This window comes from Anguilla rostrata, chromosome 8 (assembly GCF_018555375.3).
Source record: "Anguilla rostrata isolate EN2019 chromosome 8, ASM1855537v3, whole genome shotgun sequence".
Taxonomy (NCBI): domain Eukaryota; kingdom Metazoa; phylum Chordata; class Actinopteri; order Anguilliformes; family Anguillidae; genus Anguilla; species Anguilla rostrata.
This window is the reverse complement of record NC_057940.1, coordinates 40,990,081-41,008,748: the sequence shown is the minus strand read 5'-3', so window position 1 is coordinate 41,008,748 and position 18,668 is coordinate 40,990,081. Positions and strand designations below refer to the sequence as shown.

Sequence of the window (18,668 nt, the reverse complement as noted above, 5' to 3'; positions counted from 1 at the left end):
GTGTGTCACCCTATTTCATCAGTATCCTTTAATATATATATATATATTTATAGCCACGTGACCCACAGATACAGAGAACATGTCATAAAGGGAAAATGTATGGGGCCGTTGGGTGGTGATACCCAGCTAAGTCACTTGCTCTCAGTGCATGCCTCCTGCATCCCAGAATTCACTCCTGCGCTGACTTTGGCCAGCCTTGCAGGACGGGTGCATAATTACCCGCAGCAGCACTCAGGCAGAGTGGATTCTCTCCTCTTTATTTTGCAACAGTGACCCCTGTGGTGGAGTACGCACCTGCAGTCATCTTGCACCCGGCTGCGTAAGTACGACTGCGCGGCTCAGCTGGTGGACTGCGGAGTGAAACAGGGACTACCGACACCCATTGTGGAGCACAAGAGTGCTATTTTGGATGTTGCAATTGATGGATGGTTCTTCAAATAAGTTGGAAAATAAGCTAGAAAATATGTTCCATAAGAAATGAATATGTGGTTTTGGGCAAGAGTCATTCTGAAATGCCTTACCTTTAATTTGTCTGGCGTGTAGGCAGTACAGAGTGTGTAGTTGGACCATGTTCTGTTAGTCTCAGGGTGTCGGAACCAATTACCTGATTCATCACAATATTTAGTGGCTTTTTCTGAAACAAAAAAAATTCAAGATGAGCCCGATTCAGATCCAGTTATCCAGCACATGTAAGCAAAAATTACTTTAAAAAAAAAAATACACAACAGTTTTCATTCATTTAAATTCATGTAAAAGTAACAGTTGCTGAAATTTGAAACTCAATCTGAATGACTGCAATCAGACTGAAATTAGCTCAGCAGAAATGCGTTATAGCAGCTGATGCATTAAATACTTCGCTAAATAAACATCCAGGGGTCATTGAAAGTAGATGGCAACCCTCACCCGTGGAGTCAAAATCAGCAAAATAATTGGGGCAGTTCTGGTACGCGTACGTCCCTGCTGGCGTGTCGTCCCAACATAGCCATCCGTCCCAGGTCCGATTACAGTATGGACCTTAAGGAACGCAAAAATAACCAAAATCAAACATTATAGTCATAAGCAAACATCACAATACCATATATACTGTATCGATCGCATATGCTGTATGACACACAATCAGAAACTTATGTAACTACATCCCATTATATCATCATACCTTTAATGCTATGAAAGAAGAGTTACAGTGTGAGTGAATGACTGTTCCTCATTCAAAAGTGCATTGTACCTCTGACACACACACACACACACACACACACACACACACTGTGGAAACAAAAAGACACAAGCACGTTATTGCGAGTCACTATTTAAATACAAATTTCAGATGCAGTGCAAGAAATAAGTCTCTCAGATTTCTTGCAGTTTCTCTCTGATTTCCCAAAGTGCACATTCGTACAGGAAGTTATAGAGATTTGTAAAAACAAACAGAAAACTAATCTATGGAACCAAACTGTAATCAGTAAGCTGGTAGGATTTATGAAGCATGAACAGCAAATTCACCAGCCTAGGGAGGTTTTGTTTTTTTTAACCCTTCCAGCAGTATCATTGCTGCCGCAAAGACATTTTCCCGTAAATCTACGTTTCCAAATAAACGTTATTTTATTTCCAGTGATCCCTCGATTCAAACGAACTATTCAGCTCTTCAGTTGAACTGTGGGTCAAAGCTGTGACTGCATGTTGATTGAATCCAGGGCTTTCGGCTCTGTAACCCTAGGCCAGCATTGTGACTTTATGAGCCAGAGCCATATAACAGGTTTATCTACAACCCACGTAAAGATAATGCATGGAGCCTTTAGCGAAATGCTTAAATAGTAACCTTTTGCTGTGGAGGTTCTGTTAGTTGGTACTTAGTGAGAGAGATTTTCTTTCTCATGTGATTAAAGATAGCATTCGTTTTTGTAGCAGATGGGAAGCTAACCTGTTAACCGTGACCGTTTCATTCACAAAGCACAAACAAATTTTTTTTTAACCATTTTTGTCACATAGATAAACTTAAATTAAGACGGACTGTGCTCAGTCTGCAGCTGTTTCCCTGAATTGATTATATCAACTGTGTGATGTGTTGCTGATTTAAATATAAGAAATCACTCAGGCTGAGATCTTGAAAAATTGGACTGCATTTTTCAGCTGAGAACGAAAGACAGAGTAAATCTCTTTCACACAACCCATAAAGAGACCCTGTACAGAGAAGAAGGTTTTAGCCATTACAATGTTTATTAAGCTGACTCACCAGTTAGCATAAATAGCAAATATCACGTTATCGTTCGGAATGTTCGCTTATGGATATTTAACACAAACCCATGTGTTCATACTCGGAAACGTTAAGAGGAGAATGGACATGCTAGGGTGTCCATATGCACCAAAGGGTTAGAGAAATGTAAGCAATGGAGATCTGTTTTTTAAAGGAGAGCAGGCAGGCCTGCCCTCCTTTTGTGTTTTTGCATTATTCTGACAGGGAGAAAGCATTGAGGGTAACAGACAGTGAAGGGAACGACAGCTCAGGAGGTGCCACGGGAGGGATCAAACTACTGCCAACACCGGGGGGGGGGGGGAATATCTCAAGAGTCAAACACGCAATGGACTGCGCAACACATCTCAACAAACTTCTTTTTATTGAGGTGAATGCAAGGTCCCTGTGAATGTAGTCTACACTGAGTCATGTATGTTTGTAAACAGGGAAAGCATTAAATTGTTAACACGGATGACGTGTAAAGGCAGTACTTTCATTCATTTTGAGAAAAGCTTAGCTGCAGGTGGCCAGCAGGACGTACGCTCCCGAAGGTGGGGAAAAACCAAGGGTGGGGGCATGTACTGTAAGACACGGTTGTCCCCGGAAGCCCAATTGTAAGGCTTCAATAAAACTGAAAGACCTGCGAGGCCACCGGCGTGGGTGAGTGCTGTCTACAAGTCACTCACTCCCAGCTGTGACCTTCCAGGTTTGCACAATTTCATTAAAACAACACAACTGCTAGAGACAAACATTTATCCAATTTCTGGGAACAAAGTTTAATTCAAGAACTGAACAAACGCTGTTGGCCCACTGCTGTGACTGAGTGCTTCCACCTCCGTGTGAGCAGAGAGATATTCGCATTTGGCTGGAAGCAGTGCTGAAGCTGAAGTGGTGCTTGAGCTTCATGCAATCTTTATTCGGCCTTTGATTCCACTGAACTGCGACACGTTTACAATTCACTCCATTTTCATTCACACAGTAAAATAAATTAATTGATATTATTGCCACCCATACAGACAGTTTGCAGACATTTAATTTAAGGACACAATAACAAGATCAATAACTTTCACGAGAGGGATTTCATAGGAAATGTTATTCTAATAAAACGGGAATTGCAGCTCAGTAAATTCACTATGTTTAGATCGTTTTGGTCGCAGATCCCATAGCTACAACAGGCAGAAAACGACATTTGATTTGTGACCATATTGAGATTTCATTATGATAATCTCTCACTCACAAATGTTTAATCCCAATAATCTACCTGCTATAAAATGCTATTTACTTGAATGGCCTGTGGTGCAACTGAGAAGAACACAAACACTAGTTTACCTGTTTTGTTGTAAGGCTGATCTCTGTTCATTTTTTCAAAGCATTTATATTGACCGTCAATAATCTTTTTCCTTTCCTCGGCCTTCTGTGTGACAACAGGACTGACGAGTGCTTCAACTGTGGGTTCAGCGATGGCTTCAGAAGAACTGTGAGTCACTGTCTGTGGGGGAAATCAGGGAAATATTCAGCTGCTACGCAACATTTCTCATTTATTCAGCTTGATATAGGCAAAGGAATATGTAAGTTACCACAAAATGTTATTTAGTGTAGTTTGCAAAAATTATTCATGTCTATGTGCAAAAGTGACACAGTATTAAATATGTTTTTGAAGGTTATGGATGGTAGTCACCCATTTACACACATAAACAAACACAAATTAGGTTCTCAGCAATGATGCACAAAACGTGCATGCACCGTGTGCCTCAAGAATGGCCACTTAGTGCATCAATAACAATGACTAATTCAGTTACCTTTAATTTATCCTTGGAGATGACAATACAGTTGGACCAGGTTACATTAAAGGCAGAATGTTGAAGCCAATTGCCTGCTTCGTCACAATATTTAGTCACTTTTTCTGTAAAGAAATGTATTCAACTTATTAAGACTCATGATAGTAACACTGGCAAGCATTCCTGTAAAAAGCAGCTTCACCACACTGCACATGTATTTCATTTCAAGATTCCTCATATGGTTTTAGGATTTTTCTGGATTGTGTTTTCATACAACATTTTATAGATGTTTTTCTATTCGATGTTGGAAATATGGAAAATAACACAAAAAAGACAGTGTGATACATCATATCATTGAAGATAATTAAGAACAAATCTCCTTGGACAGCTGACTCAGAAGTGGACAGCATTCAAAACAGTGGCTCTGGGCATTCTTTCAATAAATTCTTCTTATGGTTCTTATATAGTTCTGTGTGTGTCTGTGTGTGTGTGTGTGATAGTCTGTGGTGTGAAAGAGAAGAGATGGCGTTTTCTCTGTCTCTTCTCTCTCATACCACACACACACGCACAGCATATGTATATAGTGAGCTCCATAATGTTTGGTACAAAGACATATTTTTCTTGATTTGGCTCTGCACTCCACAATTATACGTTTGTAATCAAACAATTCATAAGTATTAAAGTGCCCATTCTCAGCTTTCATCCGAAACCCATAGTCTGTATCCCATAGACATCACCGTGTGTTGTGTATCTTCTCTGGTGATGCTTTGCCAGTGACTGACTTGGCCAGTCCAGAATATTCCAGTTTTTGCCTTTGAAAACCTCCTTTGTTGCTTTAGCAGTATGTTTTGGATCATTGTCTTGCTGTAGGATTAAGCACCAGCCAATGAGTCTGGAGCCATTTGCTTGAAGTTTAGAGCAGATAAGATGTTTCTGTACGCTTTCAATATTAATTCTGCTGCTGCTATCAGCAGTTACAGCATCAATGATGACAAGTGAGCCAGTACCGGTGGCAGCCATACATGCATAAACCATAACACCCCCACCACCATGTTTCATAGATGAGGGGGTTGCTTTTGATCTTGGGCAGTTCCTTTTAGCCTCTGTACTTTGTTTTTGCTATCACTCTGATAAAAGTGAATGTTGGTCTCATCTGTCCACAAGACCTTTTTCCAGAACTCTTTTAGGTACTTCTTAGCAAGCTGTAACCTGGCCATCATGTTTTCTGTGGCTAACTAGTGGTTTGCCTCTGTGGTTCTGTGCTTGAAATCTACAGATAGTAGTCACTGAGGCATCCATGCCTACCTCCAGAAGAGTGTTTCTGATCTGTTGTACCGGTTTTTGTTGGGTTTTTTTTCCCATTATGGCACAAATGTTTCAGTCATTAACTGTCTATCTTAGTCTACCAGGTCTTGAGCTCACCAGTGCTATTTTCTTCTTAATGATGTTGCAAACAGTTGATTTTTGTAAGCCTAAGATTGGCCTTTGTTTCTGACAGCATTTGTATTCTTTCTCATAATGGAATTCCTTGACTTTCATTGGCACAGCTCTGGTCCTCATATCGACAGATGCCAATAACAGACTCCAAAGCCTGGAATAAAGACTAGATACAGAAAGCTCTCGTAAACTTGCACTACGGCAGCATTTGAACACACTTGTCTAATCAGAAACACCCGAGAAGCCATTTGTCCCAAACATTATGCTGCTAATATTTCTCTGGAAGTTAACAAATTGTTTGGACCTCTAAATAAATCTGACCAGCTTCACCAATCACCTTTTTTCATTAAGCTATAGTTTTCAGTTAAAAATAGAAAATGGTTCATGATTTAACCACTTTGCTTTAGAATCTGTAAATTATTCTGGTGCAGATTATTGTACTGTTTTCCCACACTAATTGACAGGACTCTCATAAATTGGCAAATCTTACTGATGTACCCAATGATGCACCCATTTTTTAAGATATCTCACCAGTAGGGTCAAATCCGGCATAGTCAGGGCAGTTCTGACTAGCGAAGGTCCCTGCTGGGGTGTCGTCCCAACAGAACCATCCATCCCATGTCCAATTACAGTATGGACCTTTACCAAATGTAAAAGTAACCATGGTTATACGTTTTCCATGTTAAATACATATCAATATATCCAGCACTAAATTTAATAAGTGTCTTAATAAAAATCAACCATCATCTAATCAATATCAAGCCACCCCTAGCCATTCTCCCCCACGCCCCAAAATTAAGCTCTATCTACAACTCCCGTCACCCATGCACAGGATTAAAGTATAATTCTTTACATGTTACATGCCTGAACATGTCTTAACCGATAAAGAGTCTGTTACTTATATCTGGCTTTGACAGACTTTTTTTGTGAATCTCATGTATGAAATGATAAAAATGCCCTCTTCTGCAACCATATTTTGACAATAAATTCTGTTACATTTTACTTGGGTTCATTATGAACATATTTAAAATTAAATTAAGCAAATAATTTATCTCAACCATCAGTCATTTACCTGTTCTGTTGTAGGGCTGAGCTCTGTTGATTTTTTCAATGCATTTATTCAGACCGTCTGGCAAGTTTTGTCTGTCTCCCTCCATCTGAGTCAGTAAAGGGTTGAGAAAGGGTTCTACGCTGGCTTCCGTTTTAGTGTCTGATGCCCCATGAGTATATCCGCCCTGTAAAAGTAAAGTCACTTTATTTTCCACAAAAAAGATGTCTAATCATAGCCTCATTATGTGTACTGGACCCTGCTAAACCCGCAAAAGTAATGTATAATGACCTTCACATGATGCTATATGTTTTGTTAAAAACGTTATTAACTAATTTCTCAGTGTTTTATGAGACACAAAGCCTTTGTTTAATTTTGTAATGCTATCAAATGTAAGTCAGGGATACATTTTAGTAGCACACAAGGGCCAAACCAAATAGAACCAAAGAAAGAAACAGAACAAATACTGACAATTTGAAATGAATACTATACAAGTTCTTATTTTCATTCATTGGGTTTCATTCAAAGCAGTGTTTCATTGCTTTGATTAGCATGTGCAATCAAAAACCCAGCCTCATTATTAGAATTCTTATTTATTTATTTACCAGACACTCTTATCCAGTGTAACCAGAAAGGCCATGAAGGCAGGACACATAAGTGTAAATCATAAGAAATTAAAAGGCACATAGATACAGAAAGGGAAATAACACAATGAGCAAGAGTAAAGCATAGTCAATGCTCTGGGAATAGCATGCAACCAACTTGAGCATTTATTTATTAATTATTGAATAACTGTTTAGATTAAGTGTCAAGTTATAGAATTTAGCACTTCCAGAAGCTATATAAGTGCACTTAATTAGAGTACAAACATATTTCAAAGGTGTAAAACAATCAAAAGAGGATATATTGTACTAATAATCACAATACTGATGACATGTTTCAGAATACCTTCACATCTGTTACAAAAAGAATTTGCAGTAATTCTCTTAGGTGGTAAATTATGTTCTTTACTTAAATTTCATGCCATGTTACTGATTTCCTATGTTTATTTTTATATACAGTGCATGCAATTATTTTCAATAGGTGAACCAGAAACACATTCTATTTTGTTCATTGTCATTTGAATTTTAAGAAAAAAGTGTCTCAGGCACAAATTTTTTTGTGTGCATATTTTGCATTTCAGCACATTATTCGGTATATCATCCATTTCAGCTTTTGAGCTTTCAATTTTCACTCATTTCTTCAATCGGGCACTCTAACTCTCTTGCTCATGGCTGCACAGCTGTGTGCACATTTAACGGCAGAATTTAAACACAGAAAATCTATTTCTGGCAGTAGAACAAGCCACTCAGATCAACATAACAATGTAAATCCTTTTTAGAGTGATAAGTCCAAGGAAACTTTTTTTCTGAGGAGAGAAGCTAGCTGCAGCACACGCACACACAATATTGCAGGACCCACATTATTTATGGCACCGGCTTAACTGGCTCGTAAATTTGCCAGTATTTCTTTCATCCTATGGCTCACAGACAAACCCTCTGAGTGTCCATTTAGAGTACATTCTTGCTGGATGTTATCATTTTCATCAAAAACCCTTCACCTGCTCTGTGGGTTTTCAAAAACTAGATTTCCACGGCCTTAACCAAGTTAATGTGCTCTGTATTAAAGCTGTGCACAGTAATGACTTGCATTACCTCCACTTAAATGACTTAAGTCTCATTCACAGTTATGTGATGCTTGATAAATAGCACCAAAAGGTAACAATGAAAGTATATGAACACATCTGTCATTATTTAATACAAAAATGATTCACAATAACTAGATTAATAAATGAATTCAGTCAATGTGCCTTCAAAATATAAATGAGTAATATTGCACTTTTTACTCATAAAGGTGTACTGCTTTGAAGAAGCTCTTTTTAAAAATATCAAGTATTTTGCTATTGATGGAGCTGCTTTAAAATCTTCCCAAAGCCGACAAAGATACTGCCCTTTTCAAACTCATGTGGAGGAAATGAAGATTCAAATTACACTGGGTGAGCAAATAGCATTTTTTACCCCCTAACTTTTCATTTCACATTAATATCAACATTAGCATCAATACAATAGCTCCAGAGAGAATCCCCTGAAGGTCCTTTTCATAAGCACTGGCCCATATTCACAAAGCTTCGCAGTATGAGTGCTGATCTGGGGTCAGTGACCAGGAACACTTGTCTTTCTGACCTTATTCAAATGAAAAGACTGAAGCTGACTGTAGATCAGTACTCACACTTCAGATTGTGTGAATAAGGACCAGTGCCTTGGCTTTCATATACATATACATATATATATATATATATATATATATATATATATATATATATATACACATATACACAATCACTAGATCAGTGTGCACTTTTTATTTTCCTGATGGCAACAGCAGTCTTTCCTCTGTTAATTTCACAATTTTGACTCCAAGAACTTTACGGAATACCGATGTCTCATGTAGCAGTTTAGCAGCCGTACATATGATGTCACTCCAAGCATTGAAGTAAATGACGTCATACATACGACCACTAGGCCACCACGCATTTCAGCCTACAGGTAAAAATCATCCAGTGTTAAAAAAAAGGATTCCATTTGGGTTATTTTTCTTTTTTAGTTGACTCTTGATCAATTTGAAATGTCATCCTTTTGTTAAAAAAGAATCTCAGTAAAATACATTTTTATACACCTGACTAGTAAGCACGTTGAATAAATTCCTACAAATTCCTTGTTCGACAATTGCATATGTAACATTTTAATTAAATTGCATTTAATACAATTTTCTATTATTAACAACAAGCAAAAAAGAGTATTGTATGACATTAAAAGCTTTTCAGCTTTGTTTATGCAGTGAGAATAAACACAACATGGTCACACATCACATCACACTATACACACTCGTATCAATTCAATCAGCATTTGCCCTTGCCACATTTGACAGCTTTGACATGACAATAAATACAAGCATTTCTCTTTTCATCACAAAAACATTTAGCATTTACACCAGACTTAAGGCTGAAAACTAAACTCCTGTTAATTAAATTCAAGCTATTGTTATGCATTCTTTTTCTAACATACGCAAGACAGTATCATGGGAACGTGTTTGTGAAGCTTGATGTGCTTAGACCCTTTCATTTGGACCCTTTTCTGTTGGTTTGGAGCTTGGACTGACAGCTGACAAAAAAAGGCTTTCTCAGTTTTTCCATTGTTCAGACGTATTTGTAGAACATAGGCAAGTGCCACGATAATTTAATCATTTTAGTTGAGGAATCATTAATTTAATGAATTTCTCAATGCATAAACTAATTCATTAGCCAACTAGCACTCAAATACATTATTAAATTGAATTTAGTTGTATTGAAAATATAATAGGCTACTTCTAAAAAGCATGGAATGCTTGCAATAGCCACTGGCATGTTAGATATTTCTGTTCTGTTCAGTAGTCTGCTGCTAAAAAAACGGGACCTCCTGCTAGTGTGCAGAATTCTGGCTGGAAGTTCATTTCAAACTTTGTGGCTGTGAGCTACTGACTTGAACTAAACCTGCATCATCCACCCATCTTATGGCTGAGAGACCTTCAGCCTTTTTCCAGCTCAACCATGCTTTTAATTGCCAAACTGAACTCATTAACGGCTTAGTGAACGACATCATATACATCTTTTTTTTCCCTCAACGTGTTTTGACCATGCAGAATAAAATGTCGTTTGACCGTTTAGGAGTCTGCACATATAGGGGATTGGTGATCTCCTGTATCTCTCAGTTCGACATCTTGGGATGGCTAGTTTGTTTGAGTTCCTTGTCTGGCGACCTGTGAGCTCCTCCCTGAGGGGGGGTAGCCAGTCTCTGAAATTGGACTTTAGCAGCTTTCTGGCAAAGCCAAGACACAGTTGAGTGCGTCTCTCTGATAGAGTTGCGTATACTGTAACACAGCATCTTTGAGGTTTATTAAATTATAACAGATACAGCTCATTTCCACACTGTACTATTGTTAATGTGCATTATGCACACCACACAAAACCAAGATATTAGATTACAAAATACAATAAACAAAATACCATTTAACGCAGTAGACTTACCAGCATTAATGATATCAGAAACCAGGGCACATTTTTTAATTCCATTTTGACTGATCCTGAGGTAATCTGAAAAAAGAAAACAGAGTCACTGTGCTTTTAAGACCTATAAAAATGTTATTTGTGCTCAAGGTGAAATAGAATACATAAAAAGTTATATTTTTTATAAGAGCTTATTATTTTCAATCCCTTTCAGAAATACAGCATATGGATCATAAAGCACAACCCATAATACAGCTTAGACACCAGATTCCAAATGAACATAAGATAATTTCTGCTGGGGACACACAGCAGGTTTGTTTGTCTGTATTATTGTACAGTGGGGGGCATCATAATTTATCATTCTGAGATCAAACTACATTCCATGGTAAAATGAATTACAATTCCCACATATCTCTTTAGCCTTGAAATTTGACTTTTAGAAGCTGTTTGTTCCTCTGTGAAACTCAAATTGCTTTTTGCCAGTTTACATTCACATAGCACCACAGTCTCAACAAGCGACAGAACACATGACTAAACACAAAAGAAAGCCAGGGGACCATTGGTCCCTTCACCTCTGAAACTGAAGCTCCGTCGCTTGAATTTCAAATACTCAATAAGTTTAATGCTTGACAGTAAAAGGATCTCACATTGTGCCGGTGAATTTATTCTCACCACAGGCCGGACCAAAAAAAAAAAAGAGTTGGTTACCCAAAATTTGTCAAGGGGAACAATGACCACAATAAGTATCAAATTTGCGGCACTAGCTGAAAGAAATCCTCTCTGAAATTCATCTTGCATGAACTTTAACGTAGGAAATGTTTAGAACTAGCAGCCACGGATAGCCATTGGGGTTTCTTTCAAATAATTAAAATTTTTATGAAACTGAATTTACATTCTTATGAGTTCCTGCCTCTGGCCACTGTAGGATACAGTTTGGTCTAAGGACATAAGTCCCATTAAAAGCTCGAGATTATAGGTAGCAAGGGCACAGTAAGAGACAAGGAAGTCACATGCTAAATGTCAGTCAGCCTCAAATGGAGATGATGGTTCAAACACAATGGGCCTAATAACAAGGGCCACACAAAGAAGAAAAATTTTCTTCCAAAGAGGAAAAGACATTTCAACTGATTTCAGTCTTTTTCAGTTTGTTTATTTGTTTGTATATCCCCATTAGCTGCTGTACAGAAACTACTTTTCCAGGGGTCAATATAAAACCAAACAAAAACTCAATGAAACTCAAAAACTCAATGAAGGACAGTTCAGCTTCTGTCAAGTATGGGTCATTTGAACTGAAATAGCTTCTGTCCTGATGGTGTTTAACGACTGTTTTAGAGTGAGGGTATTTGAGCCACAACCACCTCAGAGTCTCCTCACCTCAACAACAGCCAAACATCAGGCACGGTCAACATCAGAGGTTCCTCAGCGAGCGACTGGACTATGACACAACCTAGTGAGACACGTTTGTCTATGCTGCCAGTCTCAACAAATCCATATATGGAGCAGGTCTGGCTGAACCACCCAGTAAATGTTGTCTCACGGTTTCTGTGCCAGCCTGAATTCTTTGAAAGCTGCTAGTGGTATGGGAAAATCCAGCTGGTCATCAGAGAGATGACTGCCATGTCCACCACACAGAGGGAGCCTGGATCACAGTATACACACATCAGGACCAGGAACAGGTAAGGAATGCTCCAAAACATCCTGGAAAGCCTGAGCACCCAGACATCTGGGAACCATCTGCAGCGGATTGGGCTGGGTGCTTTTTTGGTCCAGAACATAGTCTTTTTCACCACTGGCTATTTATATCACAGTCTACCTCCCACCTGCCACTCATTTTCTGTCTCTATCTGTTTATTGGTTCCTGGTAGAGCTCTTTTGGCTCGGCTACCCCCTATAATTCTGACAATTTTTGGGTAAAGACAATTGATCGTTCATCCACATTTACACTCTCCATTTGCGGAACCAACACACAAATTGCAAGCAGTTACAGCAAATGGGGATATAAAGCTGCAGCCAGACCAAAGAACAAAGGAATTATCCTGACTGCATCCCAGACCGCGATCTTTATAAATGGATTTGTCGAGATAATGGTGGAATCTAGACAAATCCACTATGAAAAATATGTCATCAAGATAAATGGAATACATGTATAGAATCTTAAGATCTGTATCTATCTGTTCTGCCTTATATGCTAAGCGGAGACAGGCTTGGTTAATATTTAATGGAAGTGGTAATGAGCTAGTGAGGAGCAGAATACTGAAGTGCTGTGACATTATGCCACAGGTGGTGTGGTCCGTCACCAAACCCAGGTCTTGACTCACTGTGGTTATTAAATATCCCAAAGCACAGTAGAGGGCTTCCCACAGCTCTGGCCAAATTCCCAATCCCTAAATTTCACCGTACCACCGTTTCCTAGATTAATTGGCTGAATATATTCCTATCCCTCACTCTCATCTCATATGTGATGTGAGCTCTGGGAAGAAACTGCTATCATGGTGGGATGCTCGTACAGCTACTCACCTCATTTTTGAGATGTGTTAAATGCACGCCATGGTTCTGCTAGAGAAATGTGATCATGCTACTAACAACTACGCTTATAGAACCTAAATTTAGTTCACTGCTGCTAAAGAAGCATTTGGTAGAAAAATACACTTTTGTATCATACCTGTTTAAGACTAATTCCCCTTTCCACCGGGAAAAATCTGAGAACAATGTTTTTGTAGAGGCCAGCACGCTATACGATATATCATAGAGGAGGACTGCTATGTGCTGAAGAAGAACTTCCATCTCTGGCTGTCAACAGCAATGAGTGCTCACTCAGAAAGACGTCCTTAATTACAAACTTCTTATGATCAGGAACGGTCTAGAGGGGGCCCTTTGCTCTTGCTGTAATTTCCATTGAAAACATTGATAGTGCTATAAATACATTAAACACAGTGCAATAGTACATCACACAGTTTGCAGCTTACCGCGTGTCAAGTGGTGCATCTTTGCACCCCATGAAACCCTAACACTGGCTCTTCCCAAACATTGTTGCAGCTGAGCAGGTGGACTGCAGAGGGTAAAGTATCAAAGCTTCCTCTCCTAAACTGACAATGTAAGGAGAGGGGACACACCTATTGAAAATCCAAATCTGGAGAAACCAAAGTTCTTATCTTGATTGGAGAGACCACGGCACTGACTGGCTGCTGTGTAACTGAAAGATGAAGCAACCTGCCATTAAAGTATGTTTTATTTTTATGTCATTGCCTATAAAGATGAAGAAAACAGGATGTTTTACGAACATGACAGCAAAGAGCACTCACTGCAGAATTTATAATGCAGAGCCACTTCAAAGCAATAAAATAAATATTAGCCATTGTCAAGATTTTACGAAGGGTAGAATATATAAGATATGGTACACAGTAAAATGCTCAGTGTTAATTGTGAGTGCTTGGTGTTAATTGCCTGGTGAGCCATTCACATTATTGCTGCCAATAATGTCAGGGTCTCCAAAAAGAAACCAGTCACTGGCAATGTTTCCAGTGTCTCCGGAAATGCATAGACCAGAATAATCCAGATAAAAATGTACACACGCAAGGCCAAGTTCTGCTACAGTAATCTTTGTAATGGTTTTTATCACAATTCAATATGCAAGGCATGTTTTGTGAAAATGCTTTGTGTAAGTGCCAGTTCATAGAAAGAGTAATTCACTACTGTTCATATATTAGGTATACCTTATTTGAAAAATCATTAGACAAGCACAAATCAGGAAAGCAAACTTTTAGTAATTTACAGGTTTGTCTTTATTGCTGGAACTGAATTGACTAAATTGGTACAGTACTATGCAAAACCAAATGGTTTGTAAATTATACAGTACTATAGATTTTAATGTTCATAATATGTCATGTTCATAGATGATTAGTAATAACACATATGAGCATAAATTAGGCTTATTTTATTTATTATTCCTCATATCTTTTAATAGAATTATGGACAGCGGTTGCATGCAATATTATTAAGTATATGTGGCTTCAACTGATTAATTGTGTGTGACTTCATCAGACTGACTAAATGTAACTTTCAATTGTTAAAATGGGGTTGGTGACACAGCCAAGATATTATATAACAATTTTTTCAGGATATATAGATCACATAATTCATGCTATAAATCACAGTGTTTTTTTTCAGTTCGCTTTTCTAAGACTTTTTGCAACTGTTTTTCTGAACAGTACAACAAAACTATACAATACTCTATTTATACCATTATAAGAAAATATAGATCTAAAAGAAAACAAACATTGGCTGTAATATTCAAGTATTTAAAATACAAGTGAAAGAATAACGGATAATAAGACCACCCATTTCAAAATGTAACCAGCAGTCAAGTGCAATTCTGCAAAACATTAACAGTCAAAAATCAGGGTTTCTAATCAGTAAACCAGTTTCAAATAATGCGGCTTTTACTTGAGAATGAAATTAATAGCGAGACTTGAATAGCGAGAAATTAATAGCGAAACGAGACTCTGAAATAGGCTATGACTAAACCATAAATCATGCATAAATGCATTTTTTTGTCTAAATTAATATATGGAATGGCATCACGGTGCTCAGCGAAGTGAGAGAGAGAGATTCATGAAGAATGCGCTTCTGCAGACAGTTTCAACATTTGCATCAGTAATATTCTCCTATTGATTTGATCATCAAAAGGTTTACTCCACCCCTTTCAAACCGAATTAAATTTGAATCTGAATGGGATAGTCTGTTCTGATTGAGGTGGTGACATGAGACAATTTTATTATGATTGTGTTGTAAAATCCGAATAGACATGGAATATGAGGCTCCATGTAAACATAGCTAGCGTCAGCCATGCTGTGGTACGTTTACAAGTTAGAGGGGAATTAGAAAAGAATTCCAATCAAGTAAACCGGTATCGAATCCAGTATTGCATTTTAAAGGTACTGCCTGCCATGTATGATGCTATTGGTTCATTGGTGTGTTGACGTTTTTTAGCGATGGGATAGTGTTAGAATGCTTTGTCAGCGCAACTGTTCTGACAGAATGTACAGTAACTCGGAACCACAAGACTTCCGATCTCTCCATGAAGGCAGATCGTGGATAGATTTTAATCATTCACGATAGATCAAAGATCGTCATATCCACACCCCTGTTACAAATACTTAGTATTGCATGCATCAACTGTCCATTAGCAAATTCGAAGTTGCCAATCCGTCACAGGGCACACACCATTCACTCACACGCAACCTAAACTGCACAATTAGCAATAGTCTACACCCAACTTTTCAATATTTCCCCGTTCATGCTTTAAATCATCAAGGTGAATTTTCTGCACTTTTCATAGGCAGATGGCTCCTTCTTGCAGTTAACATTAATATATAGCCTATTTTAATATATAGCCTAAGGTTAGAAAAGACACTTGATATGAACATTATGTTGTTTAATTGTTGCCAAGTTGATTAAAATACACTTTGTGATGAGACCGTTATATAGTTTCAATTTAAAAATCAGACGATTAATGTTAATGTCTCAGCTTTTCTTTCTTTATTATCCTAATAATAGTATGAAAGACTACTACCATCTAGTATGATTAATAAGTTTATTGTTAAATTTAACAAAATAATTATTAGTTGTTTAATGCTACTGTAGATAAATTAGAAGATGTATCGTTCTTACAATCTCCACTGTTAGACTTTATGAGTGTTAGTAATAATATGCTAATTCCCATACCGTTGTAAGTGTAGATAAATGGGAAAAAAAACAAGAAATGGTTGTCCCTGTGAAGTACCTGAACTTAATTTTACAAGCCATCTATTTTGATAACGCAGACAACGATTTTCTATGGCAAAGGAGTGTTTCAGGAATGTTTCACTCAGATTAAAAGAGGCTGGTTTAGTGGGACAGAATACTTTTATTTTCCTCAAACTATGGGAGGAGATATGCAATGAGACTAAAACCTAAAACATTCATCTTCATTACACCAGGCCCTTCATGATGTCATGAAGGACCTAGACCCAACAGCTAAGAGCTTTACCCATTCAATCCACGCATAGGAATTGATGGAAATGTTTATCCAAATCCAAATATTAAGACTTAATATAAACAGAAAAAAAATAAACATCACATGAACTGTACGACTTTTTTTTTTTTTTGAGTGCATAAAACATGAAAAATTAAATAAATTAAATAATATGAACAGTACCGCTTTTAACATTTTTTTTTTTTTTTTGAGTGTGCGTCAATATAATAAAGGATCTATTTTACATGTTAATGAGATGGGAAGAACTCCCTGGTTATGTGTAGCTCTATAGTATCCCCCTTTGGAATCCTGCTGGAGCCATTCCAAATGTATGCCATCCACGACCTGGACCATGCTCTTGAAAGACAATGCAATTATTTGAAAGCACTCCAGAGGTCTCTATGTGAAAGCACCCTGGGCAAGCCTGTCAATTACCCCTGTTGGTCATTTGGCTCCTCTCTCTGTAGCCAAATACATCTCTCAGCACAAATCATGTGCTGACAGATACCTCTCCACAAATGTCACCACAGACCTCCCCGGTTGAGAGACATAGTTGATCTCTGCTACATGAATGTAAATGAGTTTCACAGGTTGCCTATTTTTCTGCAGTATGGAGGGTTATGATATTATGGGAAAAAACCATTGCTGCAATCTGGCAAAATGTTATATTAGCTCTCCCTCTCTCTCTCTCTCTTTCTCTCTCTCTCGTAAACAGTTAAACAGTGAGCTCCATAACATTTGGGACAAAGACACATTTTTTCTTGATTTGGCTCTGTACTCCACAATTTTATATTTGTAATCAATTCACATGTTGTTAAAGTGCAGATTCTCAGCTTTTATTAAAGGGTATTTTATATACATTGGTATTTCACCATGTAGAAAGCACAGCACTTTTTGCCCATTTCAGGGCACCATAATGTTTGGGACAAATGGGTTCACAAGCGATTCTGGTTAGACAGCAGTGCTTTCTTAGTGCAGGTATAAGACAGTATCAATTCCAAACCTTAGGCTTACCAAAATCGACTGTTTGGAACAGCATTGAGAAGAAAGACAGCACTGGTGAGCTCAGAAATCACAAAGCGCCTGGTAGGCTAAGAAAGATCTCCACAGTTGATGCCTGCAGAATTTTCACCAAAACAAAAAAATCCCCAAACACCTATCTGACAGATCAGAAACACTCTTTAAGGATGCAGGCGTGGATGTGTCAGTGATGGCACAAACAGAACTACAGAGGCTGCGCCTCAAGATGAAAACCACTTAGCCGCAAAAACAGGATGACAAGGTTACAGTTTACTAAGAAGTATCTAAAAGAGTCTGCAGAGTTCTGGAAAAAAAAGAACTACCAAAGATCCAAAGCACCCTCCCTCATCTGTAAAACAGGGTGGTGGGGGGAGTTGGTTTGGGCATTATTGCTGCCACAGGTACATGCTAACTGATATAGTAACTGCTGATAGCAGCAGCAGAATGAATTTTGTGTACAGAAGCATCTCATCTGCTCAAGTTCAAGCAAATTCCTCCAAACTCATTGGACGGCACTTCATCCTACAGCAAGACAACGACCCCAAACATTGTACTAAATCAACTTAAGAGTTTTTTAAAGCCGAAAACGGGAAAATTCTTGACTGGCCTAGACATTCACCAGATTTGAATCCGATTGAACGTGTGTTTCATACGCTGAAGAGATACCGTAAAGAAACTAGCCCCCAAAACAAGCAAGAGCTGAAGACTGCTGCAATACAGGCCTGGCAGAGCATCACCAGAGAAGATACTCAGCACCTGGTGGTGTCTATGGGTCCCAGACTTCAAGCAGTCATTGTATACATAGGATATGCAATAAAGTATGAAACATGAATACTTTCATTTACATAACATTAATATTTCCCAAACATTATGATGCCTTTAAATGGGGGGCTATGTGTAAAGAATGCTGTAATTTCAACATGGTGGAACCAAAAAGTATTTAAAAAATAACCTTTGATAAAAGTAGAGCATCTGCACTTTAACAACATGTGAATTGTTTCACTACAGATCTAAAATAACTAAGAGAACATTTTATTGTTGTGCAGTTCAGTGCAATGAAA

At 38.1% G+C, this 18,668-nt stretch overlaps 1 protein-coding gene across 1 annotated transcript in view; it reads right to left on the bottom strand.

The window, feature by feature from the left end:
* The window catches only part of calcr (calcitonin receptor), a 74,768-nt gene that overhangs the window by 28,822 nt on the left and 27,278 nt on the right, over positions 1 to 18,668 (bottom strand). The window contains exons 2-8 of the mRNA XM_064348276.1: positions 10,596 to 10,661; positions 6,518 to 6,680; positions 5,977 to 6,084; positions 4,030 to 4,133; positions 3,560 to 3,719; positions 904 to 1,014; positions 522 to 634 (exon numbers count right to left, since the gene is read on the bottom strand). Coding sequence (XP_064204346.1) covers positions 522 to 634; positions 904 to 1,014; positions 3,560 to 3,719; positions 4,030 to 4,133; positions 5,977 to 6,084; positions 6,518 to 6,680; positions 10,596 to 10,661 — 825 coding nt within the window. The remainder of the gene's footprint in view (positions 1 to 521; positions 635 to 903; positions 1,015 to 3,559; positions 3,720 to 4,029; positions 4,134 to 5,976; positions 6,085 to 6,517; positions 6,681 to 10,595; positions 10,662 to 18,668) is intronic.